We start from the raw sequence: 25119 nt of genomic DNA, 5'->3' as shown, positions 1-25119 counted from the left end.
TTTTAGTCTTTCTTGCCTTTTTCACAATTTTCTTATATTTAAAACGATAAATGCATTTTTCATGACAGTCTTGACTTTTACCCCTACTAGTCACATAATCCAGACAAAAATGAATAAGTTTTTAATTGATTGGTATTATTGTCAACTATTTTGACGACTGATTGATTGCCATTTTTCAAGGAGTGAAAAAAGTAAAACCTTATCTAGTTCCAGCTTCTAAAACTATCGATCTGCCGTCTACTATTGAAGGGTTTTGGACTGTTTGTTGGGACATCTGAAGCTGTGACCCTGGCCTCTATGAAATAGTTTTTTTCACTATTTTTTTTTTTTTTATATTTCATAGACTAAACTCTTCATTAATCTAAAAAACAAATGACCCACCTTGTATCACCTGAGGCTTCATGTATGTATGGTATAAGTGGATGCATGTACTGAGATTTGTTCCTCTCAACATGTTTCCTCTCTGTTCACACAGTCACCCGCCTTTCCTATTTTTCCCTCTCATGCAGGTCATAAACCACATAATTACCCTCCTGAGGGCAAATGACCTGCATACATTTAACCCCTCTGCTCTCCCCTATGACAGAAGCTTCCTCTCTTCCACTATATGTTCACCTTGAATCTTGGTTTGGCTCATTAGAAGATCTATGCTTTATATTCAGGCTTTTTTGTTCCTCACTGTTTCCTGCTAACTCCCACTAAGTCATTGAGTCGTCCTTTGCCGTCTGGCAGTGTCTCGTTTCCATGTTTCCCGTTTTGTACCGTTTCTTTGTGTAGCCCTCACAAGACTAGCTCTGTCCTCCACCCCCGCCTCTCCATCTGTGCCACGCATTTATGTTGTTTCACTGCAGTTACTGAAGCACACATCCTGATTGCTGCCAGGTGAGGCAAAATAGCTGCGCACTCACATGCATGCACAACATGCCTCGGGGGCACACACACGCATATGCACGCACGCACACACACACACACACACATGCACGCACGCACACACACACTCATCCACAGTGGGATTCTGTGGAGCAGTGGTGCATAAAGATGGCATTTGCTTGTTGACAGTGTTGTCATTGGGCAGCTGTGTGTTCTCCCGCATGTTTTCTTTGTCTTTTTGGTTGTCGGGCCAGCTGTTGTTATTTCCAGGTGTTAAATGGCATATTTTCCACTGACTAACATTTGACCCTAGTGTGGCAGACATGTTGAAACTGCTACACAGGGGATTACTGCCTGACACCTACCCAACCTGTCTATAGCCTTAAGACCCTAAACAGAAAATGCTGCACATTTCAGAAAGTATGTTGGTGCAGATGTGTTGCCTGAGTGCTTGCATCAGCTTCTTTGCCGTTATTTTCTTTCTCCCACACTGTCTCTGCTCCCTCTGGCCCACTTGCTCCCTGCTGCTTGACCATGGTCAGGGGATGAGCTTTGGCCTCCTGTGTGGCCCCGCGGTGGGAGGCCTGGATGTCTGGGTATAGGTGGAGAAGGGGCGCAGGGATACCTGAGATCACTTCTGCAGGACCCAGCAGCTAGACAGGAAGCTGTAATTAGGCCTAGAGCAGGCTTAACACTCAGGATTTTTTTTCCCTCCTGCCTCACCCTGCCACTCTCTCGAGAAATGCTCCCACATTAAGAGACCAAAGCTCATAATTACGTGTGGTTGAGAGGATTGTAGTCCTCTGATGTGAGGCAATTTAATGCTTCATTTATTTACCTTCATTGCTGTGTATTTCACTCTGTAAGCCATCAGTGAACCTAAGTTGTTGTACACCAGGGTATTCCACTAAGTTAGACTGATAATGAGAGTGCTCTTTTTAATGATTGTGAGTTTTTTTTTGTACTGCAGTGAAATAAGCAAAGGTATCATATTCGTACACGTGTGAAATGTGGATGAGTCCAGGTGTCATAATCATGGTGCTTCAGTGGTTGTTACAGTGGTGACAGCTAATGAGAGGCCTAATAAAAGCAGACAATAGACCTAATAATATAATTATGTTATAATTATATAATAATATTATATGATTTAGATTATTCATATCTGTTTAAAAATTCCTTCACCAATATTTGGTTCGATTATCTCACAAATTACCGACAGGAAAGAAGGTTTCCCGCAGCGTTTTATAGTGGAGATGCAGCACCTCACATGAAATAAAAAGGGTCTCTGGTAGAGCTTAAAGGATGTATCAATTAATGATTTAGTTTGACAGAAACTAATGAACAACGTTGACATTTGATTAAAAGTTTAAGTCAGTTATTCAAGAAAAAATGGTGACCATCCGCTGTTTCCTCAGACTGTGAGAAGATTTGCTGTTTTTTTCTGTTTTATATAACTGTAGATTTTACATATTTGGGGTTTTAGATTGTTGGCTGGATAAATCAAGTCATTTGAAGATGTCAGTGTGGCCACTGGGAAATTATGAGGGACATTTTTCACTGTTTTACAACATTTTGCAGATCAAACATTTAATTGATGACTCATAAAAATAATCTACAGATTCATCAATAATGAAAGGAATTGTACAGCTGCAGCTGTAGTCTCTGCTAATGTCAGAAGAAATTATTACATTTTAATGTGATACTAGGCTTGTTGAGCCTCAGGGAAAATGAGCGGTGCAGCCTCACACAGGCGAGGCCATCATTAAATACCTGATTTTATGAATGAGCTGATTGTTTTAACAATTATTGAGTAACTGCAGTGAAAACTAGATTAGATGCGTCAGGATTCAGTTTAGCAGGTGATTGATGGATCAATGACTCTCTTCATTCTCATCACTGTGATTTATCAGAGCAGCACGTTGCAGTGGTGGAAAGAAAATAACTTCTGTTTTGGGCTACAACTAACAGTTTCAATATTGATCAATCTGCAAATTAGATTTTCGCTTAATCACTTTATCGTTTGTTCCCCAGGTGATGCCATTAAAGTGTCTGTTTCTTCTAAACAAAGACAGAGAAGCTGGATCAGTGATTCACTGATTATCAAAATGCTTATTTTTCTGTAAATATAGTTATTGATTAACCAGTAATGATTTATGTTAACCCCCCCAGTTAGCATTTCTATAGGTGTTTATGAAAATACTTATCAAGCTATAACTGAATCTGAATGGCTATAAAGAAAGTTGTTTTAATAAAAATATGATGATTTGATAATGCATTTTATAAAATGCCCTCATAAGAGAGGTCATAATTGTTGACACAATTCTTTGCATTAATAGAAACCAAATTCCTTGGACTATATTTGGATCTCTTTTGGGTTCTTGAGCTGATTCATCTTTGGTGTGATCTTTGTTGCCTGAGAGGACATTTAAAGCGAGCTGACGTAAAACTGTATTAAATTCTTGTTGTGGCTGAAGTGCTGGAGATTTCATGAGGGACGCTGTAGATTTGATTGCAGTTAACAGACAAAAAAATTCTCCTTATTTGTTATGAGTGGAGAGCAGCCAAGTTCTTCCCTGCAGGAGGTGTTTGCCTGTGGTGTGTCTGTGTGAGCAGTGTGTTTTCATGCACACACTGCCTCATATATGCAGGTGCACTCTTGACTCCACTAATTTGTACCACTCCTCTTCTCAGGGTCCTGTTATAATCTGGAGGACACACAGACATGAAGAAATAGAAGCACCAGTTGAGGTGAGTGTCTCAGACCTCGGCTTTACTGGTCCACATGTTTCCTTTCTCCCCTGAGCAATTTCAGTCTGAGCTCTCTTCTTTTGCAGGCCCTCCAGCTGACCTCTGGGCTAAGTCCTGGCCGCGGGGCTTTGTTGTTGGTGGGCCATCTGAACAGGCGTGTATGTGAGTGAGAGGTAATGAAGTCCAGCATGAGGCAGTGGCGGAGGCTGGTGCTGGTGGGAATGCTGGCCTGGGTTCTCCTCTTCCTCGCCCTCCTCTCCTACTTCCTGGATGCTCGTGTAAATGAGCCCCTGACCTCTGCTGGCTCTTTACTCTCCCAGCACCCTGACACCCGTCGCCTGGCCTCTATACAGGCCTCCCATCAACAGCACACCAGCCTGGGCTCCCGTGCTGAACTGGCTTCCACCTTAACTACAACCTACCCCAGAGAGGAGCCCTCTGCCAGCTCCACGACCCCAGAGTTCAGCCTGGAGGTGAGCCACAGCCCCAACAGTGCTCCCTACGCCATTTATGGTGGCCAGGAGGCCAGCCACCAGGACTACTTGGATCCACAGAGCCTGGCTGCCTGGTCCTCCTTTGGTACAGAAAATGTGGGTTCTCACTCAGACTCTGCAGTACAGAGTCGTGAGAGAACTTCCCAGACCACAGAGGACCAGAACCATGTCAGCACCACACGTCACCGCAGTGTTGAGGAAGAAGATGAAGATGAGAGGGAGAATGAAGATGAAGAACTAGGAAACAGGATGAGGACTACAGCAGGCAGGAGGGCTGGTGGTGACTCCTCTGATCTGGAGGAATATTACTTCTCCAAGTCAGCCTCTGTGGTGCAGCGGCTGTGGCGGGGCCGCGTGTCCGCCGGCATGCTAAGTCCTCGGCTGCAGCGCGCCATGAAGGACTACGTCAGTGCCAACAAACACCACGTTTCCTACAATGGGCATCGCAGAGTCGCCCAGAGCGCTAAAGAGCTGCTGTGTCAAATGAAGGCCCAGGCCCGGCTGAGGACAGTGGACGGGTCGGAGCAGCCCTTCTCCTCACTTGGTTGGGCTCATCTTGTTCCGTCTCTTCCCCTGGAACAAGTGTACAGGCAGCAGGACCAGAGCAGCTTCAAGACCTGTGCGGTGGTCACCTCGGCTGGTGCCATCCTGCGCTCAGGACTGGGCAAAGAGATTGGTGAGTACAGAGGGAAAAGATTTTGAGTAAGGGCAGCAAGGGGCCAGACGGCTGCTTGCCTTAATAGGTTTTTGGTACCGACTGAAAGTATCTGTGCTTTGATTAGAACACATCTAATATATATAATAGTTTTGCCAGTTTGTCTGAGACAGATTCCTGCTACATGTTTTTAGACAACATTTCACATTTGAGATTTCTGGCTTACATTAAATGAAAAAAAAGGGTTTGTAAAAAAAAAAAAAAAAAAGCATGCTTATATTCCCCAAAGCAAGGCATGAAAGAAATATTTTTTTTTATCAGTATTTGCACATTAGTTTTATTAGTTTTATGCTTGGCTGCGGTGGAAAAGTTGCTCTATCAATAAAAGCCAACAAAATGCACTGAAAACCTGGCTAATTAATCATGACATGCATACGTGCATAAGGCCCATATGACTTAAACGTCCTCTGATGCCTTTGCTCCCCTAGAGAGACAGAAAATTGCGGCAGATAAGATTATCAGATCTGTGTGGATTCCTAACATGAATACATGAAACAAACATAAATACCAGATATCATCGACATCATGTTTTCCATCGTTTGAGGTCCGACTGTCGCTCTTTAATTTCATCTTGTTGCGCCCGCTCCCTTTGCATTGGTTTCAAAGCACCTGACTGGAGAATGAGCGCCACCAACTGTCATGATAAATTCAAATCCTGGTATTCACATAACAGTACTGGATAGAAATGCTCTTTCATTTGCATTTTCTTTTGCTGATTTTCTGGAAATGTCGTAAATCTTTGCATTCATTTTGGATGAAAACCCACTAGTGTCACTGGAGGAAGCATCATGTGGTCACTGAATTTAAAAAGGTTTATCTCCTCTGTAGCATGCATGTTTTAGCAACATTTACGACAATCTGTCTTTCAGATTAGGCTCAGACTGTCCCACCCTATAGGGAGGGTGAATTTACTCAGCACCTTTCATGGCATTAGACTGCAATGTTTCTCACAGGAAATACCTGCTTCCTTTAGTGTCTGTTGATGGCACTGAAGAAAAGCTGAAATGGTCATGAAAATGATGAGCATTCAGTGTCTTGAAACCATTAATTTCATTGAAATCTGATTTGAGATCCTTTGTCGTTGACAAAACCCTCATGTTTTCTTCACTAAAAATAATGAAATTTCCAACAAAGGAAGAGTTGTATCATAATTCTCAAACAGGATTTGAGACAGGCCTTAATTTGCCCTGTTTGCTTTAGTGTTATTTGGTGTTTGTGGTGGTGACAGTTTGCACAACCCTTTGCACACTGCAGTCTGTTTCAAATGCAAACCTTTCACTCATAAAGTCTTTTATTGTCAAGAAGTGTTGAGTTTCATTAGGAGCAGCTTAACATAATGAACGCACAGCAAAGCAGAGCTACAGTGTTGTAGAGCTGTACCTGAATAGTACAGGCATAACAAGATTACTACGATCCATGTGAAGACATTTACCGTAGCATGTCAACAACTGCAGCTGAACATAAGTGAATCAGGTGGTAGTTTACCATACAAGTGACTAAACTACATATATATATGTCAACAGCATATATTGTCATTCAGACATTTCAGCTTGATCTCTTATGCTTCGAGCGCAGTGACCTGCTATGATGTTTGATATTAAGGGTCAACATATACATATTTGTGTCTGCAATGATTGGCTCCAGTTTTAGCATTTGCTGATTAACTTGTCAAACTGACTGTGAGCAGGGTTGAGTGTGTGCCTAGCAGGCTATATGTCTTTGTGTTTGAATGTGTGTGCTTTTGGTTTAGAGACTTTGGCAGCTCTTTGGTTGGTGGGGAGAGTGTGAAGTCAGTGACAGATGGCTCACTCGAAAAAAACAGAACCCCCTCTGGTAACCAATCAGGCTCTCTCACATCACATACAGCTTCCTTGCATTTTCCTGTGCATTCAGCTCCTCAGAGCAGTCAAAAGCTTTAATATGAGGAGCTTTGGCCTTGTTCACCGTGTTTCTATAACATGCCTGTATGCTCTAAATGCGCTCTGTAGACACTAGCTGTCCCAACTAACATTGTACCACATAGAGTAACAAGATGACAGAAAATCAGATGCACGCAGGCGATGCAAGTCTACGTCTGCATTTGACCTTGAGGCCACAGTGGAATTAACTTGTGGTGCTGTGTCAGTGAAAGCATCAAAGCTACAGTCTTTATGCCTCTGTTACAAAAGATATCTGGGCATTATAAGGTCGGATTTTTTCATTAAGCTGTAGGTATAAACAGGTTTGCTGCAAAGTTATAGAAATACAAACACACAAGATGTGTTCAGGTTCAGTGAGTCATTAGGATACTTTTGGTATTTCTGTTGATTGTTTTAGAATATGCAGAACATTTGACTGACTGACTATTCTTCATTGTAAAAAGGAAAGAAAAGAGAGGCAGACTTTAGTTTTGGGCATCAGTTCTTGGACTTAAACTCTGCAGGTGCTTCTAAATCTCTGTTGATGTATCATCATCCCTCCGTGTTTGTTTTTGGTTTCTGGCCAGTAATGTGACCCATATGCACATGCTCAGAAACAAAGGGACTGAATGTGTTTTAACAGCACCGCACTTGCATGATTGCTTTCCCTGTCCTGAACATGCGTACCTTGTTAAAAAGCAATTCTAAGTGTCACGTATGTCATCAGAATATAGAAAAGCTGTCAAATAAAAAAGTGGAATTTATGGAATTCATAACAATTTTCTCTGAGGGCAATCGCATGCATCTTTATGTCAAACAGCAGCAGGGTATTGGTTCAGTGTGTCATCATCATGGTAATCAGTTCTTAAAAAAGAGGTTTTGCTTGACAGGGGACTTAGTGATTTGACGAATGAGATAAAGGTTATAAAGCCGATAAATTATGGAGCAGCCTCGCAACATTGGAAAAGCTTGACTTTGTTACATTAATTCTCAGGCTCAGCTTCAACAGGAAATCAAACCGCATTGATCTCGCTCTGTCTACTTCTTCACCCTGCTGTCCTTCCCAAAAGGCTGCACTACATCAAAACCTACATTATGCAGCTGTGAATTGTGACAAATCACCAAAAGATGAATGTGAAAGTCATTCTCTTTACTCAGCCACTTGCAGGTTGGCTGACATTTGGATTATCAGGTTTTTCTGCGCTTGCTACGCCAAGTTCATCCTGTGAGAGCTTTGAAATTGGGGTTTTGGTTTAGTTTAGGGTTGTGTGTGTGTGTGTGTGTGCTTGTGTGTGTGTGTGTGTGTGTGTGTCTGTCTGTCTGTCTGTCTGTGTGTCTGTGTCTGTGTGTCTGTGATGTATGGGTGCCATCATGTGGTGGATAGGGGAAACTGCATCCCTAGAATAAACATGGCATTTGAAATCATAAGTAAAAGTATAAAATGATTAGCATTAAAATATACATAAAATCCTAAAAGTAAAAATACTCATTGTGCAGAATTGCCTATTTCAGAATCATGTTTTATTGCATTATAATTGGTGATGCAAGTATGTGTGTAAGTATCACTGATGATTCAGGTGGAGTGAATTTCAGCTACGTTATATACCACTCAGTAGCTTAATCCATAACAATACATCATAATTTCACATCACATTGTTTATCTTTTTTAAAGTATAAAGTAGCCTAGAATGGAAGATTTTCAAGTACAAGTACCTTTAAATTGTACTTAAGTACTGTTCAGTGTAAATGTACTTAGTTACGTTTCATCACTGCTTTTTTGTGCATTATTTGAAAATGTCTTGGTGCTCCCCAGTGGTAGTATTGAGAAAGATACTGTGGTAAACCTGGGAACACTGAGATATAAAAGGTTATAAGCAACACATTTCACTGGGGTTGTGTTCTTGCTCTACAACAGACGATGCCATCAGAGTTTTTTATGAACACATTTAATCATCAAGCAGCATTAAACAGTAACTAAATGTATTCCTTTTTATGTTGCTTTTCTATTATTTTTTTTTGTCCACAGTCTTGGTTGTCATTCTGCTCTGCTTTTAGTCTTCATGTTCTGATTGCATGACGATAGTAAACCCCAAAATAGTCCTAATGTAGTGTTTGATCAAAAAAGAATTACTGTCAAACGTAAAAAACTAAATAGCCTCTTTAACAGACTCTTCTAGATCTGAGGTTTGGGCTTCTCTTTATAGAACTGAACAGCTAGAAAAATGTAAATTAGGGCTGCATCTAATGACTATTCATTATCAGTTGATATATCACTTTAGCTTTAGTTAGCATACAACAGAAAATAGTGTGTAATAAATGTTGACACATTGAAATTTCTCATTTTGTCCAACCAGGAGTCCAAAACCCAAATAATCTATTCACAGTGACAGAAAAGCACAGTTTTCACTTTTTTGAAGGCTGAAACCAGCAAATGTTTTGTATTTTTTTGGCCTGAACGATCATTCGAGAATTGATCATCACAACTGTTCTCAGTTTACTTTGGGTTTTCTAATCGAGTGCTCCACAAATCAACCAAGCATTTAAACTCTCACAGAAATGCTCATAATAATCTTTATTTGCAAAGCACTCAATCAAAATTGAAACAGAAACATCAACAAAGAAAGCTGAATTGAATAAAATGTGTGAGGAATAACTAGAGCCAAGCTTGATAGCAGTATAGAGCATTGTAATAATATAGGTAAAAATAATGTAGCACATGACACAGTCACAAAGTGACTTCATTTTAAAAGATAATTTTTGAGTTGGAAAAACATGACTGGACAAGATTCTTCACTTATTTTCCTGCCAGACAGAAGTCATCTTATGATTTTGGCTGCATCTGCCAGGTTTTTTGTCAGGCATGGAAGTTGACATCCACACTTTGGTGCATAAAAAGACACCTAACTTTGAAGTAACTCGATCATAGCTGCAGAAGCACAGCGTGGCCCTGAGAGCTAAACCCACTGCAACTTAAGAAAACACTTGCAAAGAGACAAAACAAGAAAATTAGGACATCTTCATCGGTTTGACATCACATGCACGGCAAGTAGAAAAAAATACACAACACAGCCAAACACACAAATGCTTCAAGTATCACAGACAACAAAGGAAACTGTTTCCAGGGGATGCTAAAAAGTGATGAACATGCCTGGACACACTGGAACACGCTTGTTGTCCCACCGAAACAATTTACAATTGAGCTCATTTTCCAACACCGCTCACGGGTACTCCTATACACTGACTTCATGAGTCACAAACCATGGCAACAACAAGCGAGTCCCAGCAGTGCTCATCACTTCTTGGTGTCGTCTGGAAACCGTTCATCTGTGCTACTAGCAGCATTTCTGTTATCTGCTTGTGTTTTCTCCGTTTGCATGTGTTTTCTTCAGTTGCAATGCATTGAGGCTGTCAGTCTAATACCGTTAAAATGACTTCATAGTGTGAGAAGAGGAATGGAACATGTCAAAAATGGAGAAACTGCATCAACACAGGAGCAGTAGGTTCAAGTTTAATCTCCTGGACACTGATAAATGCACCCGTTACTGTAGCACTGAATCAATCAAACTCTCTATGACAGATTATGAATAACGGTGTTGTAACACTGTAATTTAATCACTGTAGATGTCAGCAGCTTCACATTCTGCCACTGAGAAAATGCTACAAATGTAGAAAACTGACTGTGAAACCTGCATCTTTTGATAATTTCTTTTCTTTGTTTTTCTAGTCTGTTTACAGTTAAAGAAAGCCGAGGTTCAGCTAATATTAAAAACTCAGCTTTTAAACATACTGATCTCTCTGTATGTGGCATACACAGAGTCGCCAGAAAAACAGAAAGCCCCGGTCCTTGTCATAGACACTAAGAGGAGGCGAGGCGCACTTTTGACTTGAGATCAGCTAAATGTTTGAACAGAGTGTACATATGATTTGTTAGAGCATTGAATTAGGTAAATCAAGCTTCACTTCATTGCATTGGATTGTGCAGATATACATAATAAACTAGTAATTCGATCTATTGCCAGATACACTTTTGTGCTCATATGCTTGTTGCTGAGTGCTTCTTTTTTCTAGAGAAGTTGGTTTCACTCATGAGGAATGGCTGCCAGAGAAAAAAAGATAATTGCTCAAACAGAATGTGGCTGGAATATTGATCCTGGTCCGGCTGAGGCTAAACCAACAACAAGTGTAGTGGGAAATGGTGGAAAAACAAGGCTGCAAGAAGGAAATCATTGGGTCTGTTTACCAGGTTTCTGTGAAGAGAAAATTCAGACAAGTGGGTTTTTGAGAAACAGAGAAGCTCCTGATTGGGGTCAAAGGTCAACCATACCACGGCCAAAGGGCTCTGTTCTTTTAAAATCTTAAATTATGATAATGATAGCTGTGTGAGAGTTTCTGGAGGCTTTGGTGAATGTTTTTCAGAGTTGCAGAAGCTTTGGCAGGAGAAAATAAATGCTTCAAACGTAAAAGATAAACGCTTGGAGCTAATTTTATACTGTATAATCTCTCAGATATTTAAAACTCCTCCACATTTTGCACAGTTAAATGAAATGAATCGAAACTAGTTCTCAACCTGGGAGTCATGTAATAATTTCAGTCGGTTGTGAAATGATAAAATAACTGGTATTTTTTACTTTTTAATATTCATATTTGAGTGCATCTTTTGAATGTCTCTTTTCTTGTGAAGTAAGTATTTGACAGTTTTAAACCTCTAGAGCTCCTCTGAGAAGGAATCAAAGAAGAAAAAAAACATTTTCTTGGCTGAAACTGATCACGACTCTGCAGCCTGTAAAGGGGGTTATGAGTAAGGCATCACTTCATTTTAAGGCTTCACCTTCTGACAAGAGTGAGATTCACTGGTTCCGGGAAAAAATATCCATGAAGTGATTTATCTTGACAGGTTGGCACCGGCACCCTGTGAAATAATAAATAATTGATGTCAATCAAGCAAAGTCTGAGTGGGTTTCCCATCATGAAGAGACTTACGTATCATCCCTTCTATTAACATTTAAGAGTAGTCTTAGCAGTGTCCCATTACTGTGTTTGTTTAATCCTGTAAAAGTGGTAGCAGTTCAACAACATGTCTTTAAAAGAACAAAACAGTGCTGATAAAAACAACACTTGTGGCTCCATGAGGCTTATAATAAACTACAATGAGCCAAAGGTGATAGCAGCTGTAAATTACTACGATGTGTCATCATTACACCATTATTACTAATGATAGCAAACACGAGTGCATAGCAGGTTGGTCTTCAGATAATCAATAGTAATCAGTGCATCGAATCATCAAAAATAATACACATACAAAAAAACCCAATGGAACAATACTGAAAACAAAATCTTCATTCTTTATTTAGGGATTGAGGGAAACATGAATAATGTATGTTTCCTCTTCAGTAAAATGAGGCTCAGGTTTCATCAGCAACATGCAGCCATCATGTGGTGCGACCCTAAAGGGAACAGACATGTTTACAGAGCTGTATTAGAAGAAGAGGGCAAACTCAATGTCAAGCTCGTGGGCACGTGTTCCTGAACTGTTTGCAGTAGGTAGTGTTGTTGTGAATGACAATCAGTGTCGACAGTCGACTGGTGGCAGTGATGAAGGAGTATCTGATCAAAAGCTGGTGGATCATCTGTTCTGGTGTCAGATCGACGAAGGAGGAGGATCTGTGGAGCTGATGGAGCGATCAGCTGACCTGCAGACATTGCAAGTTTCAAATTATTACTACAGCCATCCGTCAAGCTGAGGCTTTCATGTTAGTGTGAATTCATGTTGCTGTGGTGTGAACTGTGAAGGACACTATATATATATATATATTTATATCTTTATCTATATATATGTGTGTGTGTACATATGAAAATATATAAATTATGGACAGAATAACTCAGTTACAAGAGCTAACCACTAGAGAGCACTTTGGTTATGTCTGTGAGCCAGCCAGGCGTTGCTGTGAAGAGTCGATGTGATCAGAATTTACATCAGCGCAGTCAACATGTTGACATAATGACTCAGAAACAAAGGAAAAAAAGACACTTGATGGTGCCGCGCCATAGATCTGACTAATGTATCTACAAAGACGTGTGTGTGCACGAGTTCGAAGTAAATAATATGCAAACGACCATGTTTTAGTGTGTCTTCATATATTTAGCATTTTGTTTTTTGAAGTTGCCTCCAAAAATTGAAAGTAAGCAGGGATTCTAAAGGACAGTGGTGACTGCAGTAAGACCTTGACCTAATGTGAGACTTTTGATGTGCAAATATCTGAAATTGATGTTGAGTTATTTTTTATCCCTTGTTTGCATTTTTCTGAACACCTCTAGGACTGGTTGTCCAAACATATATCACCTGCTTAAAGCTGCTCTGTGGAAGTTTTTTGCGTGAAAAAAAAAATCATTTTGGTACCATATTAAAAAAAAAAGAACAAATAGCTTTAGTTTTTTTTTTTTTTTTTTTTGGTGTGTAGTGTCATAATAACCTGTGGACCTCAAAGTCAGTTCCCCACCTGCTCCAAGTGACCCTGTCTGTGGTTCGCCTTTCAGATACGCATGATGCAGTTTTACGGTTCAACGCTGCACCTACAGAGGGATATGAGAGGGACGTGGGGAACAAAACCACCATCCGTATCATCAACTCGCAGGTGAGTGGGAGTCTGGCCTTCTAGGATGCATAATAATGAGTCATTAATAGATGTAGAATACCTAGACAGCTGTGTCACTCACTGAGACACATGTAGGACAGAGTGGCTCATAATGAAAATATAAATGATTTATGACTTCGATTATTTTCCGCATGCAGTGAATGTTGTGTTACTGATGGCCGGTTTGCATATTGGATCGTTTTTATTCATTTCAGCTCTACCAGCGTTTGTGGCTGTCGTTGTCCGAGGACAGTTTGTGTTTTTGTTATGATGTTTTCTAGCATTCTCGGTTCTTTAAGTAAAATCAGAGCTTGGCTTAGAGACTGTGCTGCTCAACATGTTGGCATTGCGATCATCACACACACCTTCAAACGATCTCAGCTACACACCTGCAATGTGTTGTGACTGTAACCTGCACAGTTGTGATGCTGTTACATTGACAAAATATGTCCACAGAATATAATTAGAAAGAAATAATTAGCATCACACAGCAGTTCTCCTCTGCTCTGAAAACAGCTAGCCTGCCTCTGACTAAAATACAAAATCTGTGCTGACTATTTCTTGGCTGGTAGCAGCAAAAAATGATTGTGCCCGGCCAAGAAATAGTCTGATACATAACCACTCGTAAAATCACGACTTGTTGTCTTTACACTTCAGTGAGGCAGATGTTGTTACTTTTAGACAGAGCCAGGCTAGCGGTTTCCCCCTGTTTCGGGTCTTTATGTTAAACTAAGCTAAGCTAGTCGGCTGCTGCTGCGAAAAAGAGTATTTCCCAAAATGTTGAACTATTGCGCTCAGTTGCAAATACACTGTTTGGCTTCATACTCTAGTGCAGGGGCCGGCAACCCGCGGCTCCGAAGGCGCATGTGGCTCTTTCATCAGTCTGATGCACCTCCTGAAAATAACTAATGAGCATTTAATTAAAATGTATTTTATTTCAGTTCGTTCATTTTGAAAGAAACATCGTGCACGCCTTACAGATGACAGTTTATGATCCTGCAGATGCAGGTGACGGCGCACAGCCCTGAGGTTCAGTAGCAGAAATCACATTAACCACGTTTGATTAATATTTTAATTGCCTATTATTTGGCATATATTCATATTTTTTTCATTGCTCAGTGAAATAGTCCTTTTATTATTCAGGTTGACAGCTGACTGCTCGTGCCAGTAAAAGGATGACGGCACGCAGAGAGTGGACCGCTGTTTGGTTTACTGGACTCAAATAGACACTGAGTATTTTACTTGAAAGTAACCTTAAACCCAACGTCTTTATTTCTGAGTTCAAAATGTTTTGCATGCAGAAATGTCATTTCGTTTTTCTCTGCAGTCGTTCATTGATTTCATAAATGCAACACATTATAGTTGGTTTATACATAGCATAAAGGCAAAAAAAAAAACTTAATATGCAGTGTTATTTCATTTTAAATGTCAAAGGGGTTTTGTTGCTCCTAGTGTTTTCTTTACTGTGGGAAACGGGTCCAAATGGCTCTTTGAGTGGTGAAGGTTGCCGACCCCTGCTTTAGTGCATACAATTTGTTTTGATTTACACTGCATTTTACTCTCTACAGATTTTGGCCAATCCTAAGCATCGATTCAACACAAGCTCAATCTATAAGAATGTGACCCTCGTGGCTTGGGACCCTGCCCCTTACACTGTCAACTTACACAAGGTATGTTTTTTTTTTTTTTTTTTTTTTGTATCAAACGAGAAGCCTGTAGCTGGCACAACTCATACGATCAGTTCACTAAGCTTTCTGTTGCCAGAACAATGCATCAGTATTCATGTAAGCACATGCACCCAAAAGCTTCTTTCACTCTTTTGTCACCCTCTCTTTTCCTTTCCTTTGTGCTACATTACAGTTATTATTCAGGGAATGGTCTGCTGCCACAATCAGTACAATCCTAGACTTCTGCAAGGGTTGAAGCCTTCAGGTTAATAACCTAAAAACCACACCTTGCCATTAACTTTAACTTGCATGCTGTGTGTAGCCTTCTCTCTGAATGATTTCAATTATTTTGCCAATTTCTATTATGTTGGAATATTAAAGCCGTCCTTGTCTGTTCTTATTGATTTTCTTCCACCTTTTCATCTGTTCCCAGCTATTCGTGGAACCACTTGTTCTTCTAAATGAAGAGTGACTGGTTTTCAGGCTGTAACCTTTAGTTCTCCGTAGGGGTTGTTATTGTGCAAATAACAATGCAAATAAAGAATACCACAAAACAGGTGATCAGTTAGCGTGTTGCTGCTCTCATTCAGCACATAATTCTTTTTATCACTCACCGACAGGCAACCTAACGCTGAACAAAGCTACCAGTTAATATAAAGGTAAAGGATTCTTGGAATGAGATTGATGATTTTTATGCAGGACATGATGTGCTTCACTGATGCGTGACCTTTTCTGCACAACAATGTTATTAATTAGCCTTTTGAAATACGGTGTGGAGTGTATTCTGTCTGGGGTGTAGGTTCTGGGGTGCCTTGTACTCAGTCTGAGTCGTGGCCTTGATGCACTCATGTGATCTCATTTCAAATGCTTCACTTTTTGTTGTATTGTCTGTATTGTCCTGTTGTTTTCATACCAAAACCAAGACACCAGAGACATGAGGTGCATGTTAACCAAGCTTTACTGAAGAACACCCAAACTCAAATGTATGTTGTCGTCATTTGCGCAGATGAAGACAGTGTTTCTGTTCTGTTTTTATGTTTTATATTAACATGTGTTCAATTTCAAACAATATTCAGACAATAACATATGAACGTAACACAAGGGGGCGTGACAGTGTCTCAGAGGGGACAAATTTAGGCTGCCAATACACAACATATCTGTCCCCTGTTGATGTGCCCCTAACAAAATTAAAAATTCTCATTCTCATCTTTTAAAAGTCTCAGCTTCAACTACCCCTGTTGTCTGGATTTATTCTTTCTATAATAAACTTTTAGCAAACTTGTTTTGGCTATTGAGCTTGTGCTTGTAGTGTGGAAAGAGGGTAGACGACCTCAACTACCGGACCGAACCCTCGGGATTATTCTGCCCCAATGTCAAGGGTTAGTGTGTTCAAGGTGCACAACCTCTCATCTTCTGACCTTGAGTGTGGAGTTGTATTTGAGCATAGCTGAAGCACGAAACACCTTTTATGTAGCATGAGGTGTGTTTTCGTATGACAAAAGGAAACGATGGGGCGCCTGACGAGGGACTGTGCACCAGGAGAGTTTACTTCATGGTCTGTACAGATTTTTCACTGAGCTCATTTGTAGCTGGATGATTCGGCGCAGACTTGATGGGCTCAATATTGTTCTCTTCTCTGAATGTCTTGAACTCTTTAGATACTAGTTGTGGGTTGTTATCACTAACAAGCTGTTGTGGCAGACCAAATTGCCTGAAGATAGGCCTTACGCTGTTCGATTTTTCTTTCTTAAGAAGTGCTTTTCATGTTGGCATCTTCAGGCTATTTCCTTTGGCCCCTGACTGTGACTCAGAACGTGATTCTCCAGTGGTCCAGCAAATTCTATATGGACTCTCTTCAAGCCACAGCCACAGCTGGCCCCATCACATCTGAGGGAGGTTTCTGGCTGGCAGAACAGGACTTTGTGCTTTTGTCCTCTATGTCTGCATCCAGGCCTGGGCTCCTCTCCTCTTGTGTTTATCTTAGTCAGAGAAAACCACAAGTATTTTAGCAGAATTTTGATCAATTAAACTGTTTTGGTCTCTTATCAGATTAAGCCAATGATTTATTTGTCATTTTAATCAAACTTATTTCGCATAAGATTTGGCCTTATTATCTGATGAAGAACACAAGTTAAATGATAAAGAAAGCAGCTTTGCAGAAAGCGTCTGGTCAAGTGGTCTGATCAATTTAAGGAATACATCCAGATTCATTTTGATGTCAAAGCAAATTGAATGACAGGCAGCACAGGAGGAGAGCCCGTTAGCATTCCTGTATAGGCCCGACTTCCCATACCTGATATCATACTGGTGCGCAGACAATAACAGAACCCATCCCTGCATACAACTGTCCACAGCCATGGGATGCCTGTATGAGGACCCAGATAGAGGTGAGAGGTCGATGGTTGGTCAGTAGCCTAAATTTTCTGCCAAAGAGATACTGATTGAATTTCTTCAGTCCAAACATGGCAGTGCTTCCTGCTCAGTCTGTGCATGATTGCTTTCTTTTCTCCTTTAATCAGTGTCCTCCATGCAAAGGCGATTGGTCTCTCTCCCACTGATGACATAATGTCTGACACACATGTAACATGATTTCAACTACACTGCCCGGTTCTAAGATGAGGTAAATGTCATTAAAACTGATTTTCTTTTCAGTCTCTTTTTCATTTTTGTCCTCCCCTCTCTACTAAACAATGTTCCAACATCTCATGAGCAGCTGCGGTCTGAAAGAGTGGCAGTAAATGTCTGAATGAATGCAGAATCTGGTTATGGTTTCCGTTTGAAGTCCATTTGTAGTCTGAGTGGTATTCACGTTTGAGTGGGCTTTGGTTGTATGCAGGTAAACGGCCTGTGTGGAGAGTAAAAGAGGCTGAATGAATTGGCTTGAATGAATTGGGAATCTGCTACTGATGATGATTTAGCATTTTATTAGCTTTATATTTAAAAATATCTATTTACAAAGATTATCCAAAATATTGAGTTGTTGTTGAAGTCCTTACACCAACACTGATGCGTGGTGCCCTGTTTTCCCATGACAGTAGCATGGCTTGCCAGCTGCTCCCTGTTCTTGTCCTCAAAGGACAACTTATGCACTCGGGTTGAGCTCTTATCTGCTGTGCTTCTCGGGTAGCCTTCCCCATTGATGTATCTCTCTCGGATGTCTTTTCCAGTTTCAAGTTGGCCTTAGTACGTAGTCGTTTCTGAATTGTCCCCTGACTTGTCAGGCTGAACAAGACTACACAGTGGGTTAAACGTATTTACTCTCATTACACTGAAGAATGTTGGCATTTTGACAGTATTCAAATCTTGTTATGTAGGAACTGGTTTGTTCTGTTTTTTTTCCTCACATAGTCCTACATTTCCAACCATTTCCAAGCAATATTCATTATTTTTCTCAGATTTCAGGATTTAGTCTTATCCTTTTGCTTCCTTTTGCTAATTTTCCTCTTGTTTTGTTTGACACACTGCCCTTGTGTTAGTCAATTTGATTGAGTTGAGATAGTCAGGTGTTACACCAGATGATGTGGTAAACACATGCTTTGATGGGGCATCAAAACCCTTAAAGGATAACTTTCGTTTTTTACAACCTGGACCTTATTTGTAGCATTAAATATGACCATTTACTCACCCAGACAACTTTGGTGGCATTTGGAGGGGAATAGCACCAGCATATCATAACAAAATATTGGAATATGAACAAGTTTCGCAGATTATGCGTTATATAGAGGCTGCGCATGGATGCCCCGAGTACTCGCATTATACGGATATACGCGCCGCTCCTCTGGGGCTAGTTTCTTCAAAACGACTCCAAATACCACCAAAGTTGTCTGGGTGAGTAAATGGGCGTATTTAATGCTACAAATAAGGTTGTAAAAAACGAAAAGTTTTCCTTTAAGTTCCTGACATAAGATTAATTCTGACTGGGGCCGTCCTCTCTTTGTGTATCTGTTGAAAGGCTGACCTGGCATGGACAGACTTTTCAAGGACCCTGGAGACAAATTCGCAAAGGGCCCTTACTTATGCAAGCATACATACTTGCACCACATGCACCTCTCCCAGCCTACAGGACAATGTTATGTTGTAATTATGTTGGTAGTTTTGGTACAGCAGCTGTGTTTTAGTTCTATTTTGTTCTGTGTGTACCATCTGTACCGTCCATCATTTTTCTTTAAAGATAAAAACATAAGGCATATCTGACTAATATAAATAAAACATCACCCCACCAACTGTGAAAGGATACATAAATGGAATCGCATGTAGTGCAGAGCCACAGTTGCTGTATAACCACACAGCATGACACGGCTCAAAATGGTAGTGAGAATTGTTATGCCAAGCTTTTTATGGAGAACTCATTAAAGCCATAAAAGTACAACTCTGACACTTTGATAGTATTCTGCATCTCTCTGTCATTTGTTTTCAGGTGTTGCCATTTGCAAAAGGGGACATACTCCTGACAGCAGGCATCAGGAACTGTCCCTTTACAATGTCCATGTTCGGAAGTCATTCAGAAATAAGCATTTATTAGGGGCTGTCATTAAAGCCAGTTGTCGAATGTGTGTCAGTTCACCAGAAAGATGAAAGGAAGATGTTCAGATCAGAGGGTAAGCAGAGAAAGGAGGCTTGCATCTTTAGCCCCTTTCTCTCTGATACATTTACACTTTGCCAGCCCACCACGAGTGGGCTTTTCCAAGTTGAAATCAAGTCGACTTTTCTTTTTTTACTTCACGCAACACCCATATAAGCACTTAATCATACTGCATTTTTATTTCTTAGGCTTACTTTAAGATTAACAGACATTCTTCAACACACATTTCCAACCACTAAGAAATATCATACTGGTGAGCACAGAGAACCTTCCACCCCTTCAGCAGATGAATGTGAAAACAGTCTTCTGCACAGTGAAGGTCAAACATCCACGTGAAGTAACAACAAGTAAAACACATTTTTGAGTGCAGTGGGACTTTAAGACCAAACACACCCATTCAGGACTCTCGGCACACACTATTGGCACAGACTTTGTGGCAGTGTCCCATTGTTTGGTGGTATGGAGGGGGGCTGAAATCCTGGCACTGCAAGATGGCCGCATTAATTTCTTTTTGCCATTTTAAATTGTATAAACTATGTTTGACCAGAGTGAAGGGGAGTGAAATGAATGAGAATCAGTTGAAAGTCAAGGATTTTTTTTCACCGCAGGATTGGACCTGCTTGTGTTCTAAACTGAGGTGTTTGTCCTCCCCCCCCTCTCTTCGTTAGTGGTATGCCAGTCCCGACTACAACCTGTTCGGTCCGTACGTGGAGCACCGCAAGCTCCATCCTGGACAGCCCTTCTACATCCTTCACCCCAGCTATGTGTGGCGACTCTGGGATGTGATTCAGGGCAACACTCAGGAGAATATCCAGCCCAATCCTCCCTCGTCTGGCTTCATAGGTGAGTACAAACACGTACATGCATACATACAGCCAATATGCATGCAATGTACGTCTGTTCTCCTGCAGTTGCCTCTGTAGTCTTATCTCTCAATTTCCTTGCTTGCTCCTGGAGCAGATATAGACGCAAAGACACACATGCACACGGACATGATGAAATTTTTATCTGCTGCATGGGTATGCAATGCACTCCCAAGCAGCACATCTTTGCAGGGGATGGTGGAAATGTAACCACTGTAAGCTCATCTTTCCAGTCCGTCAATATATACTTCATGTCTCTCAATATCCGTTTTCCCCCTCACACGGCAGTATAACACAAAACATCCAATTATGGCACGAACATTAACTTACCTTCGAGCGACAGACCATTATTCTTATGTCTGATCCTGAGTATCTAGTGGTGTGTTCACTCCTGATATTGAAATATCAAAAATACTGCCTTGCAGCAGTGTCAGGTTTTTCACAATGATGATGACGAACGTGAAACACAAGCTTTTGTGTTTCATGTCCTGTATGCATCCTTTCACTCATTCTGAAATTAAAGAGACAATTTCCAATGTAGGTATTATGTAACATAATGATCGGTGTATTAGATGCAACCAAATTCCAAAGAAACTGGAACACTGTGTAAAATGTGAATAAAACAGATCGTGATAACTTGCTAATCCTTTTTGATGTAAGAAACGGCACGATTACAATATATTTAATGGTTCACCTCATCAACTTCACAGATTTTAAATCCAAAAATAAAACAAAATTTACTTTATTGACACCAAAACTGTCAATCACATTCCTATCTGTCTATCTGCAACATTAACAAGTTGAGATGATTTTTTTTTTTTAAAGAAGCATAAATATCAGGTCATTGTAGTCATATAAATATACATTTTTAATTCTTGTGTGTATTTCTGACAGTCTAACTTTATATGTCTCACTTGTTTTTATTATTGAATATTTGCATGGAGTTCATTATTTTGATAAACAAAATGAGATTTTGATGGATGGATGGATGATGTAAATTTCTCTGAAATGCATAAACAAAGTCATTATATGCATTATTTTTGGAGACCACCTTTAAGTTTGCAAAGGTAACATCTACATAAGTTTTTTAATGAAATGTTTTACATTTTTATTTTTTATGTTTTCAAAACCTTAATGGTCTTTGACAAAAATGTCTGTACATTTCATCAGTAGTTGTTTGTAGTTGTCTGGATATTTCAGTTTGACCGACCAACATTGCCATCCTTTGAGCTGCAAGTTTGCATTACTAAAGACTAAAGTGGGCATTTGACTGGAAAAACAAACAATTATTTATCACTGACAACATTCCAGTACTGGTCATCAGTCTTTAAGCAAGCATAAGTAATAAAGCATCTAAACAGAATACACAGAACAAAATTAAAAACAATCCATCATAGACGACACCGAGTGATTTCACACGACCACAGTGTAACCACAGAGGAGACACAGGGACTGAATCAGCCCTTCATCAAACATTAAATCAGCCCTGCTGTGTTCCAACTCAGGCAGCCGAGCTTTTCTCATAGTTAACTACATACTGGTACACTAGCATAAATCATGCACCAATTAGATGGCTTGAATGAACGGTAGCCCGGCTTAGAATTAAAACAATGTTTTATTAAATCATAAGGCTTCACTGCCTGCATCCATATTAATAGAATTAGAAGGTTTGCACCAGTCTTTTGTTGCTCCTCTTGTCATGTTACTTATGTTAGCCTACACGTTCTGTAATTTACACTGAATTCTGATGTGCACAGTATCCAGATATTTTATTGCCCAGCTAAAAGCACAAACACAGTCCCCCTCGCTGTTGTTGAAGATGTCTCCATTATTTGAGGTCATCTTAATCACAAATTATAGAATTGACATCTTCTCAAAAATAATTTGTCTTTGCCTTTGTCACCCATCGTAGTTATATAGAAATGCATGTGTGCCTGTTTTTTCTTCCAAATGCTCATTTACATTCATTTTGCAGACGCTTTTGTACAAACTGACTCAGTGTAAGCAGTCGAATTCCTTTTCGATACCATGGCTACGTCTTAAATAGAGGGTGCTCTGTAATCTTTTGTCCTGTTGAAGAAACACAGTCATTATGGCGACAAGAGGGAGGAGATGCACAGCTTTGTTGATCAAAACACAATCATTTTACTTAAAAGAGATGGAAATATGACACCAATCTTTATGTTACATTTATGTAGATGTGCAGTTAATGGCAGTGTGCTGGCAGTTTCTTATAAAAATAAATCTTGCTCAGTGAATATTGCAGACTTTTCAATATGAACAAAAACAAGTGGATGCACAGTTGCTCACATTTTTATCTTAATGTCCTGCAGCTTTTCAAACATGTCACCAATTAGTTGTTAAGCTACTGCTCTTTTTCAGCACCGCTGAAAAGTCAGACGAGCGTGGCACGTTCATGATCGTTGATCGTTACACAAGGCTCAGATATCCTTTGACAGTAATCTTGCACATCACATTTTTTATCAGAGTCATAGTTTATTTTGTTTTAAAGCCATTCTCAAAAGATCCTCTGGCCTTTTTAAAATACAGCAAAGCACTGGTTTTCTTTCACAGCAATAACATTTATTAAAACAATAAAAACCAACAATAAAACACAATAAATTGGCTTTCCATTAGAGTCACTTAGAGGTCCATCCATTCACAGCTGGAGCTGACCCCAGTCAGTTTCCAGGATACGTAGTTGGTCTCTCATAATCAGGGTCTCATCACCACCCTGCAGTGAGAAGGTCAGCTGTCTCTGTTCAAAGCAAAGCAACCGTTCTGCCTGCATCTGGTGAGCTTTGATAGCACAGTGCTTAAACACAGTCATTACATTTCAGCAGTTTGTGTCCCCCAGAGTGTTTGTATGCCATTTCCTTGATGTTGCATCCTGTTTTTCTGGTCTTGAATGCTGTGGATGAGCTGGAGAGAGACCCTCTGAACCTGTGTTGTGAAAAACCCGTGCACACACGTTGAGGTGGCTTTTGCAAATAATTTAAATTAGGGTGTGGCGCATCACAGGAATGTAGGTCTTGTAGTCAAACATGACAGCTTTTTTACCCATCTCAGACTGGCCTCTCTCCTCCTGGCATGGGAAACTAAAAGCAGGTGAAATAAGAGCCATTTGGCATTCCATATAGGTTCAGGGAAAAGGGGGCACAAGGAAGGGGTCCTTGAGCCCCCTTTGCCTTTGCCTGTCAGAGCCGTAATCACATCGCGATTGATGGAAACTTCCCATGGTTTCCACTCTCTATGCCATGATTTTTACTGAGAGCCCCGATTCCAAGAAAGTTGGGACTCTGTGTAAAACGTAAATAAAACAGAATGCAGTCATTTGCAAACAAATGTGTTCTCAAGCCCATGTAGTAACATCCTTTATCCAATCATGTCTTCACAAAGTGATGAACCCCGCTCCATCCTCACTTGTGAACGACTGAGCCTTTCCAGGATGCTCCTGTCACACCCAATCATGATACTATCACCTGTTACCAATCAACCTGTTTACCTGTGGAATGATCCAAACAGGTGTTTTTGGAGCGTTCCACAACTTTCCCAGTCTTTAGTTGCTCCTGTCCCAACTCCCCTGAAACGTGTTGCTGCATCAGATTCAGAATAAGCAGATATTTATAAAACTCAATGAAGCTGATGAGGTCAAACAGTATATATATTGTCTTTGTGCTGTTTTCAATTGAGTGTGTGTCAAAAAAGATTAGCAAAAAAACACATACTGTTTTCTTCAGGTTTCACACAGAGTCCCAACTTTTTCGGACCACAGGTGTGACCAGCTACTCCTAGAGAGGGGGGAGCTCTTCAGTTGAATACAGATAAATTTACATAAGTAATTGTTTGCCTCTCTATATTTCACATCAATTTGGAATTTACTGCATGAAGAGACATGCAACAAAATCATGCAATAACACAAAGTAACTACATCAAAAGAGGAGACATTACCACAGAAATAAAGACAAATAAATTAAAGGCTATCGCACAGACAAAAATTATAACACTTTGAGTATATACAAGTTGAAAGTTAAATTCAGGAGAAGGTCGTTGTAACTATTTTTAGGATTTTGCTTTCATTCATTTACAGTCAGAGCGGAAATCAGGAAAAGATGCAAGTTAAATGATGATTACATCAATCGACAAAGAAGCACAAATCTATGAATGACTAGCTTTAACATTTACAGCAGCACAAAAAGACTGAACAGCAACAGAGAATAGGCACTAGGTTTTTGTTTTGTAGAAAAAAAAAAGCAGAATCTGGATTTCAAAAAAGAATATAGCCAACATAATATATATTTAAAATTGACTTGGATTGTTAGCTTTTTAACTCTAATGAAGTTCGTTTGCACCTGGGTTTTTAATTTGTTAAAAAAAAAAAAACAGAGTTTTGATGAAGCACAAAATGTTCAAAACTTCTACATATTTGTGGAGCTTATTCTCCAAAACATTTTCACTCTGTATCCAATGTCATCAAGTGCAAATGTGCATCGCAGCTAATAACATTGACATGTACATCCTTCAAACCTTTTGATATCAAATATTACAATTGTGAATTGATCAGGAAAAATATTGAAATAAAAGTTTTCCTGAACATAAAAACATAAAAAACAAAGGTAAAGTACTAAATCTGTATACTGTTGTGCTCTG

General features: G+C 40.0%; 1 protein-coding gene across 1 annotated transcript in view; it reads left to right on the top strand.

The window, feature by feature from the left end:
* The window catches only part of st6gal2a (ST6 beta-galactosamide alpha-2,6-sialyltranferase 2a), a 45583-nt gene that overhangs the window by 14494 nt on the left and 5970 nt on the right, over positions 1 to 25119 (top strand). The window contains exons 2-6 of the mRNA XM_041950652.1: positions 3562 to 3618; positions 3705 to 4788; positions 13260 to 13357; positions 14926 to 15027; positions 20275 to 20449. Of these exons, the coding sequence (XP_041806586.1) occupies positions 3795 to 4788; positions 13260 to 13357; positions 14926 to 15027; positions 20275 to 20449 (1369 nt within the window). The 5' untranslated portion in view covers positions 3562 to 3618; positions 3705 to 3794. The remainder of the gene's footprint in view (positions 1 to 3561; positions 3619 to 3704; positions 4789 to 13259; positions 13358 to 14925; positions 15028 to 20274; positions 20450 to 25119) is intronic.

The sequence above is a fragment of the Chelmon rostratus genome, chromosome 13 (assembly GCF_017976325.1).
Source record: "Chelmon rostratus isolate fCheRos1 chromosome 13, fCheRos1.pri, whole genome shotgun sequence".
NCBI classification, from domain to species: domain Eukaryota; kingdom Metazoa; phylum Chordata; class Actinopteri; order Chaetodontiformes; family Chaetodontidae; genus Chelmon; species Chelmon rostratus.
Note: the sequence above shows the minus strand (reverse complement) of the source record. Positions and strands in the feature narration are given on the sequence as shown.